Source organism: Balaenoptera acutorostrata, chromosome 16 (genome assembly GCF_949987535.1).
Source record: "Balaenoptera acutorostrata chromosome 16, mBalAcu1.1, whole genome shotgun sequence".
Lineage (NCBI taxonomy): Eukaryota > Metazoa > Chordata > Mammalia > Artiodactyla > Balaenopteridae > Balaenoptera > Balaenoptera acutorostrata.
The window spans coordinates 6,324,509-6,348,284 of NC_080079.1; the positions used below are offsets into that span (position 1 = coordinate 6,324,509).

Sequence of the window (23,776 nt, forward strand, 5' to 3'; positions counted from 1 at the left end):
CATATATACACTACCAAACGTAAAATAGATAGCTAGTGGGAAACAGCCGCATAGCACAGGGAGATCAGCTCGGTGCTTTGTGATCACCTAGAGGGCTGGGATAGGGAGGGTGGGAGGGAGGGAGATGCAAGAGGGAAGAGATATGGGAACATAAGTATATGTATAACTGATTCACTTTGTTATAAAGCAGAAACTAACACACCATTGTAAAGCAATTATACTCCAATAAAGATGTTAAAAAAAAAAAAAAGACAGCACGGGAGGGAGGCAGGCAGGAGAGCGCAGGGGCTGAACATCTCAAGCTTTAGATACCTGGGTGGAGACTGGGTCCCACCTGTACCTCCAGCTACCTGTGTGCCCTCGGCGGCAGGGAAAATGACCTGAGCGGCGCTATATGAGGATCCACTGAGCCTGGATCCTAGGCAGAGTGCCATGACAGGTGGCCCTCATCATCTCAACCACCCCTCTCTTCTGCTTCTCCCATTCACCAGCACTCACTGCCCCGGAAGTTTGTCTCACCCTTCCCTCATAAGGGCCAGTCCGGTGTTCTCCTGATCCTCTTAATCTCCCCATAGAGAAGATACCCACAGTCTTCATCTTCCCCAAACATTGGCAACTGTCTTCTAACCTCTCTCCCCCTGCTCTACCAGTGGGAAGAGAACCCCACTTTCAAAGTCTGCTGGATTTAAATTCCACACTCTGAGATACTTCCAACTCCAAGTTGACAGCTAAATACCTATGACATTCAACTTAAATTACATTCGCTTATCTAGTTTGGGGCCAGAAAGGGCTGTGAGAACATCAAATTTTCACATCTCAGAAACCCGGAATCCTTGAATTTTGTGTCCACTGTGGTTTCCAGCAATCTCAAGAGCTAAATGATTAATTATACACAAGACAGTCCAAAGCAATTATTTAATTAAGATGTATTATAGGCTGCCAATTGTTTGGAGCAAAGGGAAAGGCTTCACCCCAGTTTCTCAACATCTGGCCTTTGGATGACTTAAAAGATAAAAGGAGATACCAGAACATTTTTATGACTGAGTAACAATTTCTAGAAATTTTCCATTAAGTAGAAAATCTTTTTCAGTCATGTGCTTCTCATGATTAGAACTTGGTGACAGATTTTACTGTAAGTGTTCAGCTTATTGAAATCCAACGCAAAATAGAAAATGTTGCAATGCAAAATGAAATGTCGTGTCATTTTCTTTTTAGGTCAGGAAAGTCAGCTTTCTAGCCAATCTCTCTTTTCCCCTCAAGTGTATTCATTTTCCACTTTACCCTGGCCTTTTTTTTTAAAGATCTTTTTCTTAATTTAGGGTTTTTCAAAATCAACTTTAATAAACAGAAATGTCCTACTACCCATTCTAAACTGAGAAATCTAAGTTTTAGTTCATAAAGAACTTTTCAAAGAAAAAAATACAAGCCACCCCAGAGCTGATGACCAAAGTCCTGTCTATATGAATAGATCTACTTGGAGATACATGAAGACTCTAGTTTGGGGGGTTGGGAGTAGGGGGCCAGGGTGTATAAGAGAACAGCTGTATGTAATGACTTTTAATCAATCTGTGGGATTTGAAAATAGCCAAAACTTCTCAGTTACGCCAAACCACATTGGCTCCCCCATCTCTGAACAGTTAAGTGTCGTGATTATTGGTAACACCCAGCCTAACTCTCCAGTGTTTTCCAGCTGCCCCGTGTGTCTCAGTGCGATCTTCTCAATTAGGCTGCGGTCGTCCTGGACATGATCTTGCTGTTTCTTTCACTGCCTGTAACACTTCACAAAACAGGGCTAGTGGAGTAAACCAGCTGAATAATAATGAACTGATTAGCTTGTATGGGTTCACCGGTTGCGTTCAAAATAAATATTTGCCAAATCAAACCTTTTCCTTCCATACTATTTGAGTATTGAAATACTGTTGTTCCATTAAAATTTAAGAATGATTAAATAGTCACCTATAAATGGGCCATCAATAAGCATTGGATGAGTGAATGGCTGAACAAATGAGCAATAGTGGTTGTTATAGGAACACCTTTCAAGCTCCATCCTTTGGAAACAAGCTCAGATTGTCTGAAAGAAACTGGTGGAGCACCCGACTTTTTCAGCTGTTTCTTAAGGACTAAGCTATTTCTTAAATCCTTGGAAGTGATGCCCTAAAACCTGGAGCCCATGGACCTCATCCATAGTCCTGAATCTCCTGAAATTTTCTGCAAAATACTGTGGATCTATGTAGATGTGAATTCTTCTGGGGAGAGTATAAGGAGGTTCATGTCTCAAAAAAGGTTGAGTCACGGTGTTAGAAGCGTCTATTTACAATCAGATGAATTTTGCATGAAAATTGTATGCATTTATGATTGTGGTCAACTTGATCAATAACAGAAGTTGCTAGATGTGTGGGAACTCTCAGAGCTGCTAGTTTACCGTTACCCAAGTTCTCATTTCTCTAAAGAAAAAACTGATTTCAACATCAGGAAGAGCTTTTTTAAGTTAAAGTGCTTCTTATTCCACATTGGAAAAGAGAAAGGAAAACCAGTGTATAGGCCGATGTTCCCCCATCACTTAAAGAAACTGACATGGCTCATTTCCAGGAAGTAGGACACAGCCTACTGGAGCTCTGTCCTGCTCCAGAAGGTCAGACATGTCTTGGGATCCATGGCATAAGGCCACCTCTGTCTCTGCAAGTTAAAATATTTAGCAAATGTGTCCTTTTTTTTTTTTCTTACATCTTTATTGGAATATAATTGCTTTGCATTGTTGTGTTAGTTGCTGCTGTATAACAAAGTGAATCAGCTATACATATACATATATCCCCATATCCCCTCCCTCTTGCATCTCCCTCCCAACCTCCCTATCCCACCGCTCTAGGTGGTCACAAAGCACCCAGCTGATCTCCCTGTGCTATGTGGCTGCTTCCCACTAGCTATCTATTTTACATTTGGTAGTGTATATATGTCCATGCCACTCTCTCACTTCGTCCCAGCTTACCCTTCCCCCTCCCCGTGTCCTCAAGTCCATTCTCTACATCTGCGTCTTTATTCCTGTCCTGCCCCTAGGTTCTTCAGAACCATTTTATTTTTAGATTCCATATATATGTGTTAGCATACGGTATTTGTTTTTCTCTTTCTGACTTACTTCACTCTGTATGACAGACTCTAGGTCCATCCACCTCACTACAAATAACTCAATCTCGTTTCTTTTTATGGCTGAGTAATATTCCATTGTACATATGTGCCACATCTTCTTTATCCATTCATCTGTCGATGGACACTTAGGTTGCTTCCATGTCCTGGCTATTTTTAGTAATGCTGCAATGAATATTGTGGTACATGACTCTTTTTGAATTATGGTTTTCTCGGGGTATATGCGCAGTACTCCCACAAATTAACTAAGTAAAATACCAAAAAAAAGCATACTTTTTTTTAATTCTTTTTTTTTTTTTTTTTGGAAGTATAGTTGATTTACAATGTTGTGTTAGTTTCTGGTGTACAGCAAAGTGATTTGGTTTTACTTTTGTAATACTTGTATTTACTTGTATTTACAAGTAAATACTTGTATTTACTTTTGTAAATATATATATAAATTATATATATTATATATATGTTATTTTTCAGATTCTTTTCCATTATAGGTTATTACAAGATAATGAATATAGTTCCCTGTTCTATACAGTAGGACCTTGTCATTTATCTGTACTGTATATAGTAGTGTGTATCTGCTAATCCCAAACTCCTTATTTATCCTTCCCACTCCCTTACCCTTTGATAACCATAAGTTCGAAAAAAGCATAGGTTTATACTTAACCTTATTTCAGAATCCTTTCAACTATTTAGGAAATTTAGTTGATCAGGATGAATAATTCAGGTATAGGAATTTTCCTTAAAAAAAAAAAAAAAGATTTCCCTTCTGAATCATGTCTGCTAATCCAGATCTAGTTATTTTCTAAGCGGATGAAACATCTTTTCTCTCAACTCTTCTTCCCAGCAATATATCCTTGAGAAGTAAAAAACAAACAAACGAAAAACGTAAAGACTAAACACAGTCGATTCTTTACCATCAAATATTTGAAACAAAAAACTTCGCAGACTTGGTTTTCAAAAGATTTGCAAAAATAAATCAATGCCAACATATGGCACAGGAATGTCCTTTCCAGTTCAGACCTGAGAAGATAAATAAATTGGTATTTCTCCTTTTATTCTCTGAATAAGAACTGGGTTTCAGCCATGAACAAGAAACTGCCCTTAAAAGTTACATAATTTTTCTTCTTTCTTTTTCAACAGGGGACTTATTACATTTGAGAATAAAACCTATATTTTGGAGCCAATGAAGAATGAAACCAACAGATACAGACTCTTCCCGGTGGAGAACCTGCAGAGCACCTGGGGACCCTGTGGATCAAACACGACGGCCCTCGCCATGCATGACAGGCTCCCACCGCCCTCCCAGACCTGGGCAAGAAGGGTAGGAGGGCAACCCCACGTGGTGTCTCTGGGGAGCTGGGGGCTCCAGCTAGGGACACCCACTGCTAGGCCATCTGGAGAAATTTTGCCATTTGTGTCTGAGGGATGGAGTTATTACCCAGTTTATCTGGAGGTGGTTGCTATGATGTGGGCCGAACATAATCAGATACTGAAAGCGCCATCGTTGTAGTTAAACGTCAGCCTCAGACTCATTAACCTACGCTGGGTAGAGTTGAGCTCAGAGGATACAAAATCACGTCTCCGGTGAGAACCTTCTGGGCCTAGACCCAGGAGTCTGCCCCACCGTTGGGCCCCTCCGTGGTACACAGAACTGGACCGGAACCTCCACACCCTTGGGCAGCTCTCCCTTCTACGGGAAGAGACAGACAATATGGAGGTTTTGCCAACGCAAGTCTGCTTTATAATTAGGGTCTTCATTAGGATTTGCACAGCGTTCCCTGCCACTGCCCACTCGCCTGCCCTGGGTCTTGGTCCAGCAGTGCGGCTGAGGGGTGGTGTTTACCCCCAGTCCACACTAGGGGGCGCCTGTCCCACTTCCCTCGAGGGGCCTCTGCTTTCTGGCCACCTGCCCCTGGGTCTGCTCATCACAGGTCTTCCCTTCTGCTGCAGGACTGGAGAGAGTAGTTGCCCTAATGGAGTCTGGACCACAGATGTCCCTCCCGACTAAGAGGTCCCCCCCTAGTGCAGCACCAGGAAACCTGCACCCTGAATGGCTGCCTGACCCTTTTACATCAGTATCACGTGGGCTCCACAGACCGCAGCAGAACTCTTAAAAAGGAGTAAGCATAGCCACATCTGGCTGGAGGCCCTGAACTCAAAGAACTACAACCCGATAGGAAGTTATCAACGACTTCCTGATTTTTCATCTCTCTCTTTCCTGTTCCTCTGTTGACAAGAAATGAAGAATTCCTAGATACAATGTCACTTAACGATGTGCTTACATTTGATGGTCTGGGGACATGTTTTCAAGGTTCCATTTAACACTCTTTGTCCTTCCCGACTTTAATTTGAGTGTTACACTGCTTACCACTCAACACTTCATAAATATTGTGCCTCTTTTTATTCCTAATCATTTTTCTCAATTCAGACAGTAAACGTTATCCTAAGCGATTTCTTCTCCTTCTTAAAATTTTCCTCCTACCTGTGGAGGGGTGTGTGTTCCCCTAACCTGCTTTTAACTGAACTGCTTTAGGACTTTTCATTTTAACTTTACATTCATTCTTTCCATCCTGTTTCCACCTATATGACCCTAACTTCCTCTGTTTGTTAACGTGCTCCCAAGGTTTTCTGCAGCAGGTGCTTGCAACCTCTTTTTTTCTTGTTTTTCCCCATCACACCCCGTCAGGCACGGTGGCTGACTTTGACGATGACACTCAGTAGTGGGGCTGAATCTCAATCCCTGGGAAAAGGACTTGAAAAGTGCCCCCACCTCCACCATCAGCAACAGCTTGACAGAATCTTCTTCCTGCTCTCCTCCCCTGAGCCATCTTAGAGTGACAGATTTAAGAGATGGAATCCCAAAGACTGGCCTCTGTGGTCCCAGGGCATGTTTGTTTCACGCTTACTCTTGTCTTTGATTCCAGACCTCAGATAAGATGTGATGAGGCCGTAGCTTTCACAGTCATAAACAAGTAGAACATTTGCATTTTGTTTTCCAGGCGCCTTGATTTGAGTACCTTGTTGATCACACGTTATCCACCTTGTGAGATTTATAACTTGACAGTTTAAACGGCACTCAAATATGTTTGCCATTTCATTTAGAAGTCAGTCCTGACTTGGTCAGGCCTTGCCAGCCATATTTTAATTCTTTAACTAAGCTTACGGCTCCCTAGAACTAGGATTGGCACAGTAATTTCCAGTCATTTTGACGTATAGAGAGATGGAGGAAACCTGAATAACAATGTTGTTTTGTTAATTATGCATATGCCAGTGTAAATGAACCTTTAAATTGTAAAGGGGAGGCATTGCATGCACTTCAACCCCATTCTCAATATTCCTCTCTAGAAACAGTCGGGATTGTTTTTACGGAAGAGAAAATGTCTCTGACTTAAAAAGCACATCTATATTGTGAAAACAATACAAAAAACAATTTTCAAATAAGTGGAATATGTGAGAATTGAAATTATACACAAGACAGTTTGGGGCAGTACCTATGGGAAATATGAAAGGGAAATACTCATGTTCTATGCCCCTTACCTGCCAGACTTAACACTGCCTTTATTTATACTCAAAAATCAGTGTAACTGCATCTGACTCATCTAGTTTATGCACTGCAGCAACTGCATTTGCTTTTTCGCAGCGTTTTTCTGCCCCTACTAAATGTTAACTACTGCACAGGTTGGCTTGCAGAGTGAGATTTTTCTGCAGATGTGTGTGTTTTTCTTCAACGAGCAGCAGGGATAAATCTGCACTCGGGGTATGCACTGGCTATAATATAAGCTTGAGCTATTGTTTGTCATTTTTACAAGGCTTTACATTAGATTTTAGTGAGAACCCAAGTTGCTTCTGGAAGGGTGCCTGCAGTCGGAGGGCTTCCTCGCCGGTTCCCTCCTCTGCAGCTTTTTAAGTCCAGCCTGCAGAGCCCCTGCCACTCAGCCCTCCTGTGGGCGCTCCCTCCCTCTCCATCAGCTGTTCATTCAAAAATGCAAACGAATTTTAACACAAGCCTGAGCAGACTATAAGGAAGGTGAAGGCCATAAATCTGCTACTGGAGAAAATCACATAATACATCCCGAAGGCAAATGTAAATTATTTTTGAATTATCCTCTCCGGGGATTATCTGTGCTATTGTTCCCCTCCACTAGTATGGATAATTAGGAGTCAAATGTAAAAGTCAGTGCCTTCTCTAGAAAGCCATGTTTGCTTGGGCTACTGAGTTCAAATAGGACATCTGGTCAGGGAGACCCTGTAGTTTCCTCAAAGGCAGCCACTCTGAAATGGACCAGGGCTGTTGCTTTTGGGTTTCTAGACAGGCTGCCATATTGGTTTAACAGAAGTCACAGTAGTGATGGTGGGAGTAGTATTAACAGTAATGTGTATTATCTGTAGAGTCTAGTAATAGTTGAATATCTGGAACTGGCCAGAACCATTGGAAAACTTGTTAATTAGAGCAGGCATGTTTAATTTTTCTCTAATATAACCACCCTCACCTCTGTACCTCCTCTAAGAAGCCATACATACCAAGTTCCTTTACTGCCTTGGTCGTTCTTAAATCTTGGAGGATAACAAGAGCCAGCACTGCTATTGCCTCCTTGGCCCTGAGCTCTGAGCATCTCTCAGTGTGAACTGAGGTTCCAAAATATCCAGGTGTGGATTCCTATTGAGTCTTGAATCGATTGAAACTCTAGATGAGTAAATAACAGCTCTCACTTCGGCCACTGGCGTTTTAGACTCAATTTCAATACTTTGCATCTGTCCCCATTAACATTCAGTTCATCAGATTCAGCCCATTCTTCCAGCATTTGTCTCGTTTGCTTGCTGGTTCTACAGCCTGTGTTATTAGCCAGACCTCAGAGGCTGTACCCCACGCAGATATGATCTGTGTGCTTGGTCCCCATGCAAATCATTGGTGAGGATGGTAGAGATGACCTTTCACAGCAGAGACCAGGACTCAGTTCATACATATTCATAAAGTGGCCTCAGAGTCAAGGCACGGAGTCTGGCTTGAGCCAACAATGATCTTTCTTTACTCAGAGGAAGTTAAACCAAACTTCTGATTCATCAAATTTGCTGATCTTACCGTCTATGGAAATGGTCCTGGTTCCATTATTATTGTTTTGTTGTTGTTGTTGTTTGGTTAAAACACCCAACTTGAATCTGTTTGCCTGTCTCCATCCTTACAGCCTCAAACTGTCACCAGCGCTCACCTGCGCCCTCCACTTCCCCTATGGTCCCCCGATAATCCATTCTCCTCCCAGCAGCCAGAGTGATGTGTAAAGAACCTCACATTCAAGGGTCCTCCACTGCTCTCCGATAATTAGATTACTGGCCAGCCTCCTCACCATGGCCCCTGTCCTCCGTCTCCATCTTCAGCCATATCTCATCCACACTTTTCCCTCACTCACCAGACGATAGCCATCCTGCCCGCTGCTACGACACTCCAAGCTCTCCCCAGCCTCAGGACTTGTGCTGTGTTAGCCCGTCTCCCTGAAACACCATTTCAGGGACCTGGCCCATAGGAAGAGAGAGTTGCAATGAGAATTTATTGTCACCCTCTTCTCAACTTGTTTTCTGACTCGGGTTGAGTTAAGTTCCCAATGCCATAGTTCTTGTTGTAACATGTGTAGGGGTCATTCTCCCCGAGAACTTGGCTGTGATGACTTTGAGAGGCCCAGGAACAGCTTCCCGCTTGAGCAAGGCTCAAAGAACCCCTCGGTCTGCACCTCGGAGCAGAGAATGGTTGGGCCATTCTCGGAGGCTTATATACTCTTATCTGTTTGGGGAAGGGCTTTTGTTTATCATCACCCCCCAAAATGAAAATTCAAGCAACCAGTTTTGAATGTGGCTCTGTATATCAAACATTTTAAATATGATTTTTTTAACCGGATAGCCCAGATAGGTGGAAATCATGTGGAGGTAATTTAAGCCTCTCTGTGTGCGCAGCTGAGGGAAGGAAGGAACCTTTGCGGCCATGAGCCCGCCACTCCCCCATGGCTTTCTATTATTATGTGGTTAGGTTTCTCTCTGAGCTAGCAATTCTCTGCATTCATGAGAAAATTTGGACTTCTCTGAAAACTGCAGAGACAGGAAAATTGGGTTCATGTGTTTGTTTTCATTATCTGGAATTGTGTATTTTCTAAATGATGATCCAAGGCCATTTGGAAATATCCCCTGGTCGTTTATTTCACCCCTTTGCTGTCTGAAAGGTGTAAACATCTGAACAACCAGGGCTCTCCCTATGAGTTTTTCAATGGGAGGCTAGTTTATTTTTTCTTTAATAGAGCTGTATTTTCTTCTGTAAGATGAGCTGAATCTGTAATGGTAAATCAGGGAATTATGGGGGGAAAAGAGACTTCTGCTTTCCGCACCTGAATAAGGAGAAGGGGCAAGATCTTCACACTTCGAGAAGGTGTCTCATTTTGCATATACCAGTGGGTACTGCTGGGGCTAATCTTCTTTCCTTCGTGTGTACGTAGTTATTACCATAAAGCATGCCACCAACGTATAGTTACAAAGCTTAACTTTTTTCCCTTGTAACGTTGTAAGAGTATGAGAAATTATACCTTTCATGGTGCTTTATTTTTCCTTCCTCCATAAGGTTTCCAGATTTCTTTAGGGATACCTAAATTCATGAATCAGCACAGCTGGGCCGCGAGGAGGAACACTTGCTATGGTACAAACATTTTTCCTGTAAAAATCTGTTTGGAAGATCCCGGACTGATGGGGATTTATTTTATAAAAGATGTTTCCCTCAGGATTATGTGACTGGAAAGCTGATTCAAAGCATGCCTTGGTCATTTTTGCTTTTGTCTGAAAGCGTGGTTATAACATGCAAGTTTTCAACATTAAGCAGTGTGTGTAGTTAATTCATACAGCAGCGATATCAGTTATGAGGACCGAGACCAGTTCAACCCTCATTTCCTCCGACTGCATTTTATTGCAGAAACTGAAGGCTTTGTTTTTTGTTTTTAATGTTTGCTTCTTGAGACCACCCTCCATGAATTGCTCTTTTTTCTCCTAAAAGTGCCTTTGGGATTCTCCCAGTAATTCATGGAAGAGGACGAATGTTCTTTGAAGAAACATGATTAAAATGTCACCCACTTCAGAGGCTGCCTTGATTTGGGAGGGAGTTCATATTGGGCTTTCTGCATCATCTTCGAGCCCTACCCCTTCATACACAATTTCTGTCTTCTTCTCAACTATTGCACTCCTACCAATCCTTTTTCTCCAGTGGCATGTTTCAGTTTTGTTTTGTTTTGTTTTTTTCCTTGACATTGTTTCTTCCTATTCTGTTTCTCTTGTTCCTTTCTGGTTTTCCTCCTAGCACCTTCTCCTCGCCTGGCTCTGTTCCCCGTTTATCCGCCTGGCTGTTCCCTATTCTTCCTTTGCTTCTAACCAGATTTTTAAATGATCAACTGCAAGAAATCAGCTCCTTGGAATGGACTACTCAGTGTTTCCCCAGAAGGGCTATGCAGTTCCTGCTCAAAATATATTCGCTTTATATATCGGCTTTTCCCACATCACAAAACTGGACCACAGAGGCAAAGGGAACACCCGTGAGACCCTAATTCCATCATCGTCTGTAGTGATCTTGAAATGTGCTACATCCAGCCCGAAATGAAGAGTTCATTGGCTCCTGTTCCAGAGAGAGCTTTGGTTTTGCTTGTTTACATATGTGTTTTGTTTAATAATGATCTCAACTTGTTCTGATCCTATAATCAGTGATTCAGCAGAAAGGTTAGATTCCTTTTTAAGGATTTCCCAGATGGAAATGGAAAGTGGCCGCTCACGTTGAGAAGGTTTTACAGAGGTTTTTGGGGTTGGAGGTGAACTTCTAGGTGGAACAGGGGTGTGGGAGCTGGTGATCTCGGTAAGGGGGCGGGGGTGCCCTAGTTCAAGTGCTTGAGTCGAGAGACATTGACAGTGTTCGGGTAGCCCCAGAGAGGCAGTCAGGGAAATTAAACCCATGTTTACTTTTGGCAGCAAAAAAGAGAGACCCTCAAGACGACCAAGTATGTAGAGCTCGTTATTGTGGCAGACAACCGAGAGGTAAGAACTTTCTGAAATTTCTTGGTTGGTTTAAAAAAAAAAAAAGGGAAAAGAAAATGTTTAGCAAGTTATTACTTGCTTTATTTAACCTCATTTTCCAGGAGGCCTTAAAAGCATTGTAAACAACCCACTGAAAAAAAGTGGTTTCCTGATATTATAAAGTATAAAATATTAAAAATGTATCTGGTATTACAAAATATTAGCAAGGACTGCAGAGTTGCCATGTAGCTAAGCTCTCCAAACAGGGAGAATTATTTGTGGGAAATGGCAGATGGTTTTAGAATGTATTCTAAAACACTTTTGGGAAAAGTTTAGTTTAAAAATGTCCGATATGTCCTAAACCAAAATGAATGAATGAATGAAGGCTGTAGACACAGCAGAAAAACCCTACCTTCCAAAGTAGGGCTTGATGCTGTATTAGTTTTTTTTTTTCTTTTAATTAATTTTTAATTAGTTTTTTTTTTTAGATTATCTTCTCTGTGTTCTTTTCTTGCCTCTACTACCTATTATGAATTAGGTGACATTTTCTCCCAGACTGGCTCAACGCATATGAATGAAACAGATTTGACAATTTCACAGGCAACTGTTCCCACTCTGGAAGTTCAGATTAGCCGGGAGAAGTGGGAATTTATTAACTTTTTATCCATTCTCTGTATTGTTTGACTTGTTGCCATGCGCTTCTATTACTTTCACTCTTTAATTTTTAAAAACAAATATAAAGGAGATTTCAGAGGAAGTTAAAATCAAGTTGATGATATGAAGAATGGCTTTGGACTGCCTTCTGGTTGTCTGTTTTCTCTATGCCAAAACATGTCACTGCCTCCATCATTTATGAGGCTGGAAAATTCACAAAAGTTACTATCTTCTGAGCACTTGGCTTGAGTGAATTTCGGGGAGTTTCAGAAAGTCCCTGGATGGGGAAATTACTCGGCAGGATGGGAGCTTACTTCACCATAAACCAGGGAGGGCCCTGGGGGATTTGCAGAGCCTGAGACTTCACATTTCCAGGAGCTAGGAAGATGAGATTTGATTGATAGTCTTGCCATTGTTAATGCTGACATTTAAAATTATTAAGTTTCAGAGGCAAGGAAAAGACCTGGAAAAAGTCAAACAACGATTAATAGAGATCGCTAATCACGTTGACAAGGTAAGTTCCTTGGGGGTAATTAGATCACTCACAGCATGTAAATGTTTGGGAATGAGGTGGAGGGAATGAAACACATCCCATCTGACTTAGGGAGGTCGGGTTCTGCCTCCGGTCCTGGGCTGGTACCCAACTTCCCCTTCTTCTGAGAATTCTTGGGGCCTGGAGCAGCTGCAGGAGATGCCACCCCACGCTGTCTGGACCTCGGTGGCCTTGGCATCCGTCTCCCGCCAGGCTCTCTTCTGGCCAGGAAGGCATTTTGACCTCCCCAGTTAGATCCAGAACCCCAATAGGGTGCATCTGGCCCTCTTGAGAGCTCCAAGCAGGCCTCTTCCCAGGTCTCCCTGGGCAGGTCCCACAGGCCCCCTGAGGGTGAGCTCTCATTGATAAGGGACCCACGGGCTCCACAGTCCCAGGACACAGAAATCGGCTTTCGGCTCAATCAGCCGTCAGAAAATTCCTCGCCGAGAACTCTGGAGGGAGCTCACCTTTGCAAAGGTGATTTCAGAGCTGGAAGAGATCCTGAAAGTCTGCTCTGACCCAGGTGTATTTGCTCGCCAACGCTCCTTACGCGACCTGTTCTCAAGGAGATGGTACCATCTACGCCACCTGCCTTCAGTGACAGACCCTGCAGGGAGAGCGTCGGGCTGTTTGGTGCTGAGGGCTCTCAGCCCAGAGCATGTTGGCGTTGCCTGGAAGCTTTCAAAGGCCTTGCTGCTCGGGTGTCTGGGTGGGGCCTGGACATCAGGCTTTGTAGGCGCTCCCAGGTGGTTCTCATGTGCTTTGTGGCTGGCAGCCCCTGTCTGAACGTAACCATAATTCTTAGCAATAGCCTGTCTCCTGCCTCTGAGGACAGTGGGAGAGGAAAGGGGCCCCGGCTCATTGCTGAATCTCTCATGGCTGGGATTCTCTGAAATGCTCACATTTTACACATAGCAGTTTGTGGATGCTTCACGATAGCTATGTTTCCAAACAATCCTATTGTATAATATTTAAAGTGAGTTTTCAAAGTTTTCGGGAAAATGAAAACAAAAGCCTTCCAGAGATTCAACTCCATTCTACGAGGACTTATGGGCGGTACCGAGGAGTGTGCATCAAGAATTCGGATTGTATCAGATGTGGTGCATCTGTTCAGGGAGGTCACAGCTTCGTAGGGAAGCAGACCCATAAGCCACTTAGCATGGACCAGTGTGATGGGAACCAGGTCGATGCTGTCAATCAGGTGCTATGGGGGTGCAGAAGAGAATCGCTTGCTTCTTCCTGGGGGTCGGGGAGGCTTTGCAGGGAGGCGATTTTGCAAGGTGAGTAAAGTTTCACCAGGAGCACAGGCGGGGAGGGCCTGGCTTGCTCCGCACGAGTATGGACGTGGCAAGTAACTCCGTCTAACTAAGCTGTGTGTGTGTGTGTGTGTGTGTAGCATAATTGTGTGTGTGTGCACAGCTAGGGCAGGAGCAGATGAAGCTGCAGGGATTCAGTGGCAGGGCCCTGAATGCCCTGCAGAGCCATCTAGACCCCATCGGGATTTTATTCTGCCGTCGGTGGAGAGCAAGGTGAATGTTTTTAAGCAGGGGAGAGACACAGGATCACACACAGTTGTGCCTGCAGTTAGTGTGGAGGATGGAGTTATCAAAGACAAATACAGCTGGCAGGCGTCTACTGTATAGAAATTATGAAGATCTGACCCGGGGCTGGGGAAGTGGGGATGTGAGAAAGACGAGGATTTAGAGACATTTGAAGGGATGGTTCCTAATAAATGTATTGAGCAGTTGCTATGTGCCAGGCTCTAAGTGCTTTGCAGACACTCCCGGGTGGATACCAGTATTCCCATTTTTATAGCAGAGGTTTGCAGAGGCTAGTTAAGTAATCAGCACATGTTCCAACAGCATTGAAAGGCAGCACCAGGAATAAGCCCTGGTCTCCTCTGCAGGAGTTTTTGACCTTGACTCTACCCGCTTACTGTGGATCCCAAGCCCTCCTTGACCAAGCAGAAGCAGAGGCTGAGATGAGCAGGGGTCCCAATGAGCCCAAGTTTGGGATGACAGGTGAACGAGGCTTCATACCCAAAGAAGCGAGAGCAGGAGTCTCCTGGGGCACCCTGAGCAGTCAGGGATCAGGGCCTGGTGCTCAGAGAGAGGCTATGGCTGGATGGAACTTTCTGGAAGTGGGAAAAAAACACAGATGGCTGATGGCACCCTGAGATGATACCGTCCTCGTCCACCAGAACTTTTAGGCAGGTCAGACTCCCAGGCAGCCCACGCTTGCTGATATATTTTGAATAGCTACTTTTTGAAAATTAAACTTTTATCCTAAAGTCAAGCGGATGCAGGAGAATTTTTGTAAATGGCAAGGCCTTCTGGCAGGGAGGGTGAGGGATGGATCCCAGAGGTTATGCCAGAGACCGTAGGAGTCAGACATGGTTCTCAGTCTGGGCTGGGCATTAGAATGCCCTGGCAAGGTTTGTTTGTTTGTTTGTGTGTGTGTTTGTCTATATGTTTGTTTTCAAAATGCTGATTCCAAGTCTCAATCCAGGGACTCTGGTTTGATTGGCCTGGGTGGGGCCTTGGGCGAGTACATTCCAGACGCCTCCAGTGAGATGGGACAACATCCAGATGAAAACAAAGAATTCAAGTACTTCTTAGGCCTTGGAAGTAAACAGAAACCATGAACAATATTAAACTCGGGCTGGTAACTGCTGAAATCCTATTTTAAGGTGATGTGCTTGGTCTTCCATGTTTGTGTTTCTTTACATATTATTCTGTATTATATCTTGCTTCAGTTTGCAAAACCAGAAATGAGCAACTGGGGGTTTGGTAATAATCTGCCCTGGTAATTAAAGAACAATATATCTGAGAAAAGTCCTGACAGACTCGGTGGAGTTCACCAGCCTGCCTGTTCTTGTGTTTCTGGCAAGGAGAAAGCTGAATTGCTGAGTGCACATATGTGTCTGTCCCCAGCAGACCCTGAAGGCCCACTGGGGGTACCCAGGCTCCTTGGGATGTTCTGTTCACCCAAGTCTACTAACTGATGGGCCCTGGGCTCTAGCAAGTATGCCAAAGTTTAGTTTTGCAACTACAAGTGGGAGCATCTTGGCTTAAAAAACAATGACTGTTCCAGTGGCAACTTCCTCATTTGCGGAAATCTTGGCTCTTCTTAGCTATTCTTAACTAATAACTGCTTGGCCGGCTGCACTGGCTTGAAGGGAAGAGGGAGAAGCACATCCCGGACTGAGAGTCCGAGAAGTGATTTAGGGACAGAGGTGACATTCAGAAACGTTCAGGCGATTCCCCTGCGTGTGAAACACGGAGAGTGTGTCCGACGCTGTGCTGGCAGACAAACCCTTTACGTGGGAAGTAAGACATTCCCCCAGGCCCCAGGTACACTGCAGGGCGGGAGCGGCGGGGTGCGTGGCTGCCCGGTGAAGTGATAGCCTCTCTGGCTTCTCCCCTCCAATCTGTCCTGCTTCTTACTCATGACGAAGTTAGCAACAGCTGCGCATCCATTCAGGCTGCACCTCTGTGACCTGCTTCTGAAGGACTCATCTTCCGTGCATTTAACTTCAGGTATTTTCCCTCTTGTGTGAGTCTTCGTCCCCCCACTTCTCAAACCAGTTGCCTGAGGGGTGCACATTCCCGTGTTGGACCCCAGCAGACCACCCTGTAATCCTACCCATGTTTTCTCAGATCCGCTTCCTCTAGAAAGCCTTCTTTGAGCCCTCAAGCCCAGGATTCCCTGAATTTCCTGTTTGCATCCTTCTTGGCACTTCACTCGATTGGCATTTACTGGAATAATGGCTAAGAATCCCCTGCCTTGAGCCTCTTGCTGACCTCTGAGCATTTGGGAACCAAGGGCAAGGGTAACCTAACCCTTGCTCTTTGTGCCAGTGCCAAGCCTAGCATACAGCCAGATACTTGCCGCGGCTATGTTAATGGGTGAATCAATTCAGCTGGTCTTGGACGGTGTCCACATGCATCCTGGGATTCTTAGGCCAGGCGGGCAGCTGCCAAGCTCCATTTGTACTTCTCTCTGGGCCTGGGGTCGCAATGGATCATCCTGGAAGGGAATCTCAGTACTCGCCCTTACCTGGCTGGGTTACTTAGTGCTTTAGAACCTGGGCACCAGCCTGCCTATGCTTAAACCCAGCTATGCCAGTCATGTCTCGAGTGGTCTACCTGGTCCCTCCTTGTCTCAACGTCCTTGACCGTAACACGGAAATAATAATAGTTCTTAAGTCGCAGAGTGTTGTGAGGACTGAGAGAGCTACGGCCTGGAAAGCACGTGGCACTGTGCCTAGGACATTGGAAATGCTCATTAGGTGTTAGCTGTGGTCATTGTTATTAGGAAGAACCAAAAGGAAGCCATCAGCAGAGCCCTGGGAAGAGCATCCCAACAGACAGCAATGGGATACTGTGATGACATGATGTGAGTTTAGCATATGCGACAGTTAATCAATAGCACCAGTTTCGAGAGGAGGGACTGTATTTTATGCTTCTAGATATGAAATCTGTGATTTGAGAGGGCTAATAAATGGAAACTACAACCCATTATTATTATGAAAAGACCCTTGATCATAAGCCCCCAAGCCAGCTCTGAGAAATGATGACAGTTAGACCTTGACACACCTTAGTGACCACTTCCATATGACACTCTCCAGAGGCAAACATAGTGTCCCCAGCACAGATGACGACCCTGCAGCCCACACGGGGCATCTGACCCTGAGGATGTCACTTGGCAGGCCGGTGTGGACGTCGGCACTGGATTGCCTGCGTTTCTGCCTCTGATCACTGTTGTCTGTGACACGGCTGAAAGTGTAAGCTCTCCAGTGCAGTACAGCAGCCAGACGTGTGCGTTCAGAGTCCAGATGGGGCCAGGACCTTGATTTTGCCTGGAAAGCCTGGGCTGGGAGCTTGCAAGTGGATACCACAGGCCAAGCAATTCTTGATTAAAAACAAGCTGTCAGGCAGCATTTAGGTCGTATAATTGTCTCATTAACTTATTCATGTAATGCCCATAATTGTTATCTGCTTGAAACCAACTTGGACCGCTGTGATCAGTTTAGACTCTGTGATGTAGTCTGTGCTTCAGTCACATTCTTCTGCTAACCTAATGCTCACCAGATGACTAGGGAGAGATCAGCAAGGGAAAAGATGAACCTGCCTTTTGTGGGTCAGAACCCGGGGTCAGTGCTGAGCCTCATGGAGTTTATTGCCCTTGAGCTCAGCACGTTGGAATGGGGCTTAACTATCAGATGCGGAGCTTCTGTGATTTTTGTTATTTGTTGGCTCCGAGGCTTCTAGCAACTAAGAATAGGACCTGCTCCCATCTGGAGCTTGACTGTAGCTGCCACATCTTCCTCCTTGGCTGCCTGGAGTATCAGAAGATGAAGATGTTTGCACCCTGCCTTACACACTGCAGGCTCTGAAAGAGTGTACAGCCAGCCAGATGAGTCCCACCTCCTTACCCCCGGACCCTGAGCAAAGAGCCATCTCCGTGTCTGTGTGAGCCCATGGGGGTAGCAAGGCAGTCAGGGGCAATGGGGAGTTCTTACCTCTACCCTGACCCCTCATCCTGCCCTAGTGAGCTCGTCTGGGACAAAACTATCCTGTAGACATTGGAAGAGTTGCTCTACCTGCTTCCAACCCAAGATGATCTGTTTGTGGAGAAAGGGCTGTAGGTTGAAGTCAGGACACAGAAAGATGGGGGGGCAGAAAAGCAAGAAGACTTGAAGTGAGTGGTATGCCTGAAAAAAGAGGAATTTCCTTTACCAGATCTTTCCCATGACGCTGTTGGTGAGCTGGCTGTGGGAAGAATGGTCCTCAGAGTTCCTGAAGAAGGGTTCTGTGTATGCCTTTATCATCCCGCAAGATATTTATCTGTTCATTCAATGAAAACCTTCTGGGTCAATTATAGGTGACAGAATATGATAGGGTCAGCAAAATCTGAGTCTTTGCTGAAAAAATTAATAGAGATTCATTTTCAGTAACTCATAGGTAGAACATTTCTCTTAAAATGAACAAATTACTGCGCTTGGCAGAGTGTCTGAAAGATTCTAATTCACTTACTGTTTTTCTTGCAGTAGATACGAACTGGCAGTCTTTAGCTGTAATGTGACGACTTTAGCAATAATAACACATCTATGCGCCCATTTCAAATCACCAGTGAATCGGTTGAAATGCGTGCTTCCCTACAAATAAGGGCAGACATCAAAAAGGCTGGTAACTCTAACATCTAATTGGTCACCCACATTTGAGCACCCACTTAGCACATCACCTTGCATCAGACACTGAAAATATTCCTTCAATTCTAATGCCACGGGAACAAGGGAGCACAGAGAGATTTTTCATGTCACGGCGATGAAGTTCAGAACTTGCCAATCTGTTCTACTCGGCATGGTAAGTTCTCATTCACGTGATCCCCCAGGGATGCCCGTCTTCTGTCTCCCTCAGTTTTACAGACCGCTGAACATTCGAATCGTGTTGGTGGGCGTAGAGGTGTGGAATGACATCGACAAATGCTCCATAAGTCAGGACCCATTCACGAGCCTCCACGAGTTTCTGGACTGGAGAAAGATGAAGCTTCTACCTCGCAAATCCCATGACAACGCACAGCTTATCAGGTAAGGCATCTGTTGTCTCTCCTTTGCTTAAAATAAAAGAGTGATCTCAGCACACCTGCGCTCCCTCCTAGCCTCACCTGACAGTCCATGAAGCTGCACATCGTTCAGCAGAACACACTGACTGGACCAGGGGCAAAGGGGGCTTCTCAGCCCACACTGCGGGGGCGGGGTTGGGGGAGGGGGAGGCCATCTCGATTGAAATTGGGGGCTGTTGGAAAAGTCTTTGCATACCCTGGGAAAACTATCCCTCTGGCTGATGTCTTATTTCCTTCGTCTAACACCTGGACATTTCCTCTATGCAATTGTTTCTAGGCTTAGTCTTTTTTCTTTCTCTTTTTTGGCGGCACCGCGCAGCATGCGGGATCTTAGTTCAATCCCCGACCAGGCATTGAACCCGCGCCCCCTGCAGTGGAAGCGTGGAGTCTTAACCACTGGACCGCCAGGGAAGTCCCAAGTCTTTTTCTTTTTTTTAACATTATTAATCCATGAAGGTTTTTATTATGACTTCTCAAATTTAATTTACAGATTATATGTGTCATAAAGACAATCGAAATAACATTTTGATATTCACAAATACTTTTCTTTTTTTCATGTTTTTCTCTCATGTTTTTATTTATTTGTTTATTGACCTTTTCATTTCTTTTTTTTCAATTTTTATTTTATATTGGAGTGTAGTTGATTAACAATGTTGTGTTAGTGTCAGGTGTACAGCAAAGCGATGCAGTTATACATATACGTGTATCTATTCTTTTTTGAATTCTTTTCCCATTTAAGTTATTACAGAATATTGAGCAGAGTTCCCTGTGCTATACAGTAGGTCCTAGTTGGTTATCTATTTTAAATATAGTGGCGTGTATATGTCAATCCCTAACTCCCAATTTATCCCTCCCTCTAGGCTTAGTCTTGATATAAAGTTGTCCTGAGTAGTATATTTTTTAAAAGCTCATTTTCTGTCATTATTAGTGAAAAATATTTATGCAAGATCTGAAGGCAGTACATTAGGGTGATCATTGTCAGCTGCCTGGAGAAAGAAAATCTTTATTCCTCCTGTTTTGCCGTTACTCTTGGTTTTTTAGATCAGAGAATACCAGCAGTATCGCAGATTGACCTTGTGTTCTGTTGTTCAATCAATGTGTATTGAGCACGAACGAGGAACAAAACATGTTTTAGGGGCTTTGATCATAATGGTGACCAACATTGTAAACCTCCCCACTTTTGGGAGTCTCCAGTTTACTGGGAGAAGACAATAATAAAGACATTTCAGAGCATGATAAGGATCGTGAAGATAATAAAATGAGGGAAAGCACGCCTATAATATAATATAATACATTGGTAACATGTTACAGACACCTTTATATTTAAACAAAAAATATCATAATCTAAGTTGGTAAGGAGTAGGTTTTTCCTAAACCGAACAGCTTTTTATTAAAATTCTTGAACAGTTTATGCCATTATTATGTTCTCATGTAGCTCATATCACTGAATTGAAAGCTTTAGGGTCAGAGACACTTTTCTTTGACAGATTGGATCTAGTTTATTGAACATTTATGGGAAGCTGAAAAGCAGTCCTACCCTAACCTCACTTTCAAAAAGGCCTACATCTGAACTGAGGCTGTTGGCATTCCCTGATAATTTACTTTGGCCATTTCATAGGGTTGTTTTTTTTTCCCACCCTGGATATTTGTGGTTGCCTCATATTTTATGCATTGATTAATCCTGAGCTACTAAAAATAGAGTCAGAGTGTTTTGTTTTGATATTTTTCCCCCAAATGGAGTCTGTCCAACTTGAACATCTGGAAGTAAATTAGCCTCTTATATAACCTTATTTTTATATATATAGGTATAATTGTATCTGTTAAAACGGTCTATATAGATGTAAATATAAAAGCTGCAATCACTAGTACTGTACATATGCGTGTAATAGGATGGCTGGTTGGCTGGATGGATAGATGGATAATTGGATACATGCATACATACATAGGTGAGGTTATATTTTGTATATACTTATCCCATTTCATCCAATTGAGCACTGCTAAGTATCTAACTTTTCAAATAATATGTGTAATATCTATATATGTACATGGCCGAGATAACATGGGTAAGTCATTTTTTCCCTTAAAGGAGATTCAGCAAATACAGTGTTTAATTTTTAATGCGTGAGGTTGGAATTAATAACATTGCATTAAAGAGGCCTTGATGTCATTATTCATTGATTAAGATTCCATATAGGGGAAAAGCCACACCTAAGCCATGAGCTCCCCTTCCAGAAGCTTCCTCCTGGGGTGCCAAGGCTTTGTGGGTGCTAACTTCTACACTAACTCCAGAGGGTCAATCATTTTTCTGCCAATTTCCCTTTGCAAGCTATATTAGCAGGACATTTTGGAAGAGTTTGGGTTTCTGGCCTAATTGTAATGTTACCCAGGAAAGCAAACTTCAGCTGCAACAGAAAATCTAGTAAAGCATCTAATGCCTTTCATTTGTTAACAGTGATTCTCTGTGACTCTTTTCAGCCCTGACATCAGCAGACATCGTTTAAAAGGAAAAGCTCCCCGCCCAGTTCATTGGAAAATAGCAGGATACAACTTATAAATATATAACTCGTGACTAGTTGTCGTCCCAGAGTCTTGAAAACAAAAATCTGAAAGGATTAGGAGACGATGGTGAACTGGAAGATAAATTTTAGAAGAACCAAAGATAAAAATCACCTGTAAACATACTCTCATGCAGCTATTTTCGTCTTTGCGTATGCTTGTGCAGTTTTCCTGTTGGAATGTAGGAATGTCCAACAGAATTTCAAATATTAGAAAATGTCCTTATACTGATTTAAGAAAGTCCTTTCTTTTCTTTCTAGTGGCGTTTATTTCCAAGGGACCACCATCGGCATGGCGCCCATCATGAGCATGTGCACGGCAGAACAGTCCGGGGGAATCGTCATGGTAAGCCAGGGGCACCAAGAATCCGACAGCGATGTCCAGACCTAATTCTCTTGATGATTTCCCAGGAAATCTCTACTTTCATCAGACTTTGTAAAATTAGGTCCTTTTCTTTAATGCTTCTTAGATATAATTCTACCCTTTTTCTAGCTCTGCTTATGATCTTCCGTACCCGACAGTACTCTAGGGACTGTTTATAAAACACATCAGGCTGCACACAGGAAGGCTGAGTGTGTAAAAACAGCTCAGTGAAAGCTAGTCTACACCTTTTGCGGAGAAAAAGTTTCAAGTGGGATTTTGATCCACCCGTCTCCATCCAGGAATTCCTCCCAGCATTGGGATGAGCCAGGTCACTGGGGTTGCCCTCATCGCTCAGCTTCTGGGATGGGCTGTGATCTCACCAAATATTGCCGTTAGAATGGCTTTCTGATGGTTCTCCCTCCAGGCACGATAGCCAAAAGTCTGAGGTTTTTAACTATTTACCGCTGCAAATGCTTGACATACCTCCTAGCCAGTGTCCAATCTGTCTTTATACTAACCTTATTCTTGGAAGGCAGAGGCCTAGGTTTATTGCTTTACAAGGATCATTTTGTCATATTATATATGTCTGTAAAGGGAAATAGAATGGGGAGACTATTGAGGACTTGTTTCTTATGAATTGAAGAGGGAGGTAACTTTGACAGTTTCCCCTTCATCAGGTAACTAAAGGAAAGGTTTTCACCCCATGCTGTCACTGTCCCTGATGGGAAAACATAGTGTCCCCTTTGCACCAGCCCTCAGATAGGGAGTGTCCTCAGAGACCATTCCACCATCTCTGTTAAACAAACATAAGCTTGCCCTTCCAAGAAACCATGAATTCCTCCACATTTTTCAAACAGAACATTTGTGAATATTCCATTGTATTAAAGGGCTGAAGGAGTAATGTTCTGCTGACTTTTATTTGCTCTCCACATACTGCCCAACCTAATCTTCTTAGTGAATATCCACAATGAATATTTTCCTCTTCTCTGGGTGGAGCTGGTAATTAACATAAACATTCACTAAATGTGTAAGGAGGCTGTTTGGAGGGACGGCACCCACCCAGTGGACTTCTGGCTTAAACGGTCTGCCCTCTGGTTCCCTTTGAACCTGGAAGACTTCCAGTGATCTCCACCATGGAAGTCACTGGAAAGTTTGGGTTTTGTTGGTGCCAGGTTCATTTCAAGTCAGATCCCAACTGTCTTTTTACAGAGCAGCCTGTAAAGTTTTAAGAGGGAATCATTTTCTGTTTCATGGTTCCATGGTCCATCGCTACTGACTTTGCCACTTAAAATTGGCGTAAATATTTTTTAGAGCTGAAACTGAATTCCTCATAAGTATGGCAGGTTCTGCAGCTGTGGAGGGTTCAGAGGTTCTTATAACCGATCTGATGGTATTAAGCAACTTTAAGTTCACGTCCTTTATTCTGTTTCCATGCAAGCATTTGGTCAAGATTCCTTCTTTAAAAGGAGACAGGGAAGCCTATTTAAAGAAAAAAAAAAAAAAAGATAAAAATGAATGTGGGGAAATAGAAGCAGATGTATGTACTGCAGTAGGAATCAAGTCAAGACCAAAGTTAATCAATAAGAAATATGTTTGATGGGCTGGCCAGCAGTAAAGACCATCCTTAGGCTCACTCTTTGTTTACTCCACATAGAAGAGAAGCATCACGTAGGTTGAAAGTCCACAGCTCCTTTAGTTTCTATAAAATTCATGAGATCAACAAAATCAATATCTTGACCAGATCTAAAACGTCTAGACTTTCTCCTATTGTGTCTCTAAAGTTGAATTCATGGGTGTTACATACGACTGTGCCTCTTTCAAGGACTCAACAAATCTAAGAGGAAGGAAATCATGTCGCAAGGAAGCAGAGATCCTAAT

At 43.5% G+C, this 23,776-nt stretch overlaps 1 protein-coding gene across 2 annotated transcripts in view; it reads left to right on the forward strand.

Annotated features, from left to right (window-relative positions):
• Positions 1-23,776, forward strand: part of ADAM12 (ADAM metallopeptidase domain 12) — a 402,635-nt gene that overhangs the window by 280,753 nt on the left and 98,106 nt on the right. For both annotated transcript variants that reach the window (XM_057530791.1, XM_057530792.1), the window contains exons 6-10: positions 4,279-4,459; positions 11,122-11,187; positions 12,263-12,334; positions 18,775-18,944; positions 21,796-21,880. In XM_057530791.1, the coding sequence (XP_057386774.1) occupies positions 4,279-4,459; positions 11,122-11,187; positions 12,263-12,334; positions 18,775-18,944; positions 21,796-21,880 (574 nt within the window). The remainder of the gene's footprint in view (positions 1-4,278; positions 4,460-11,121; positions 11,188-12,262; positions 12,335-18,774; positions 18,945-21,795; positions 21,881-23,776) is intronic.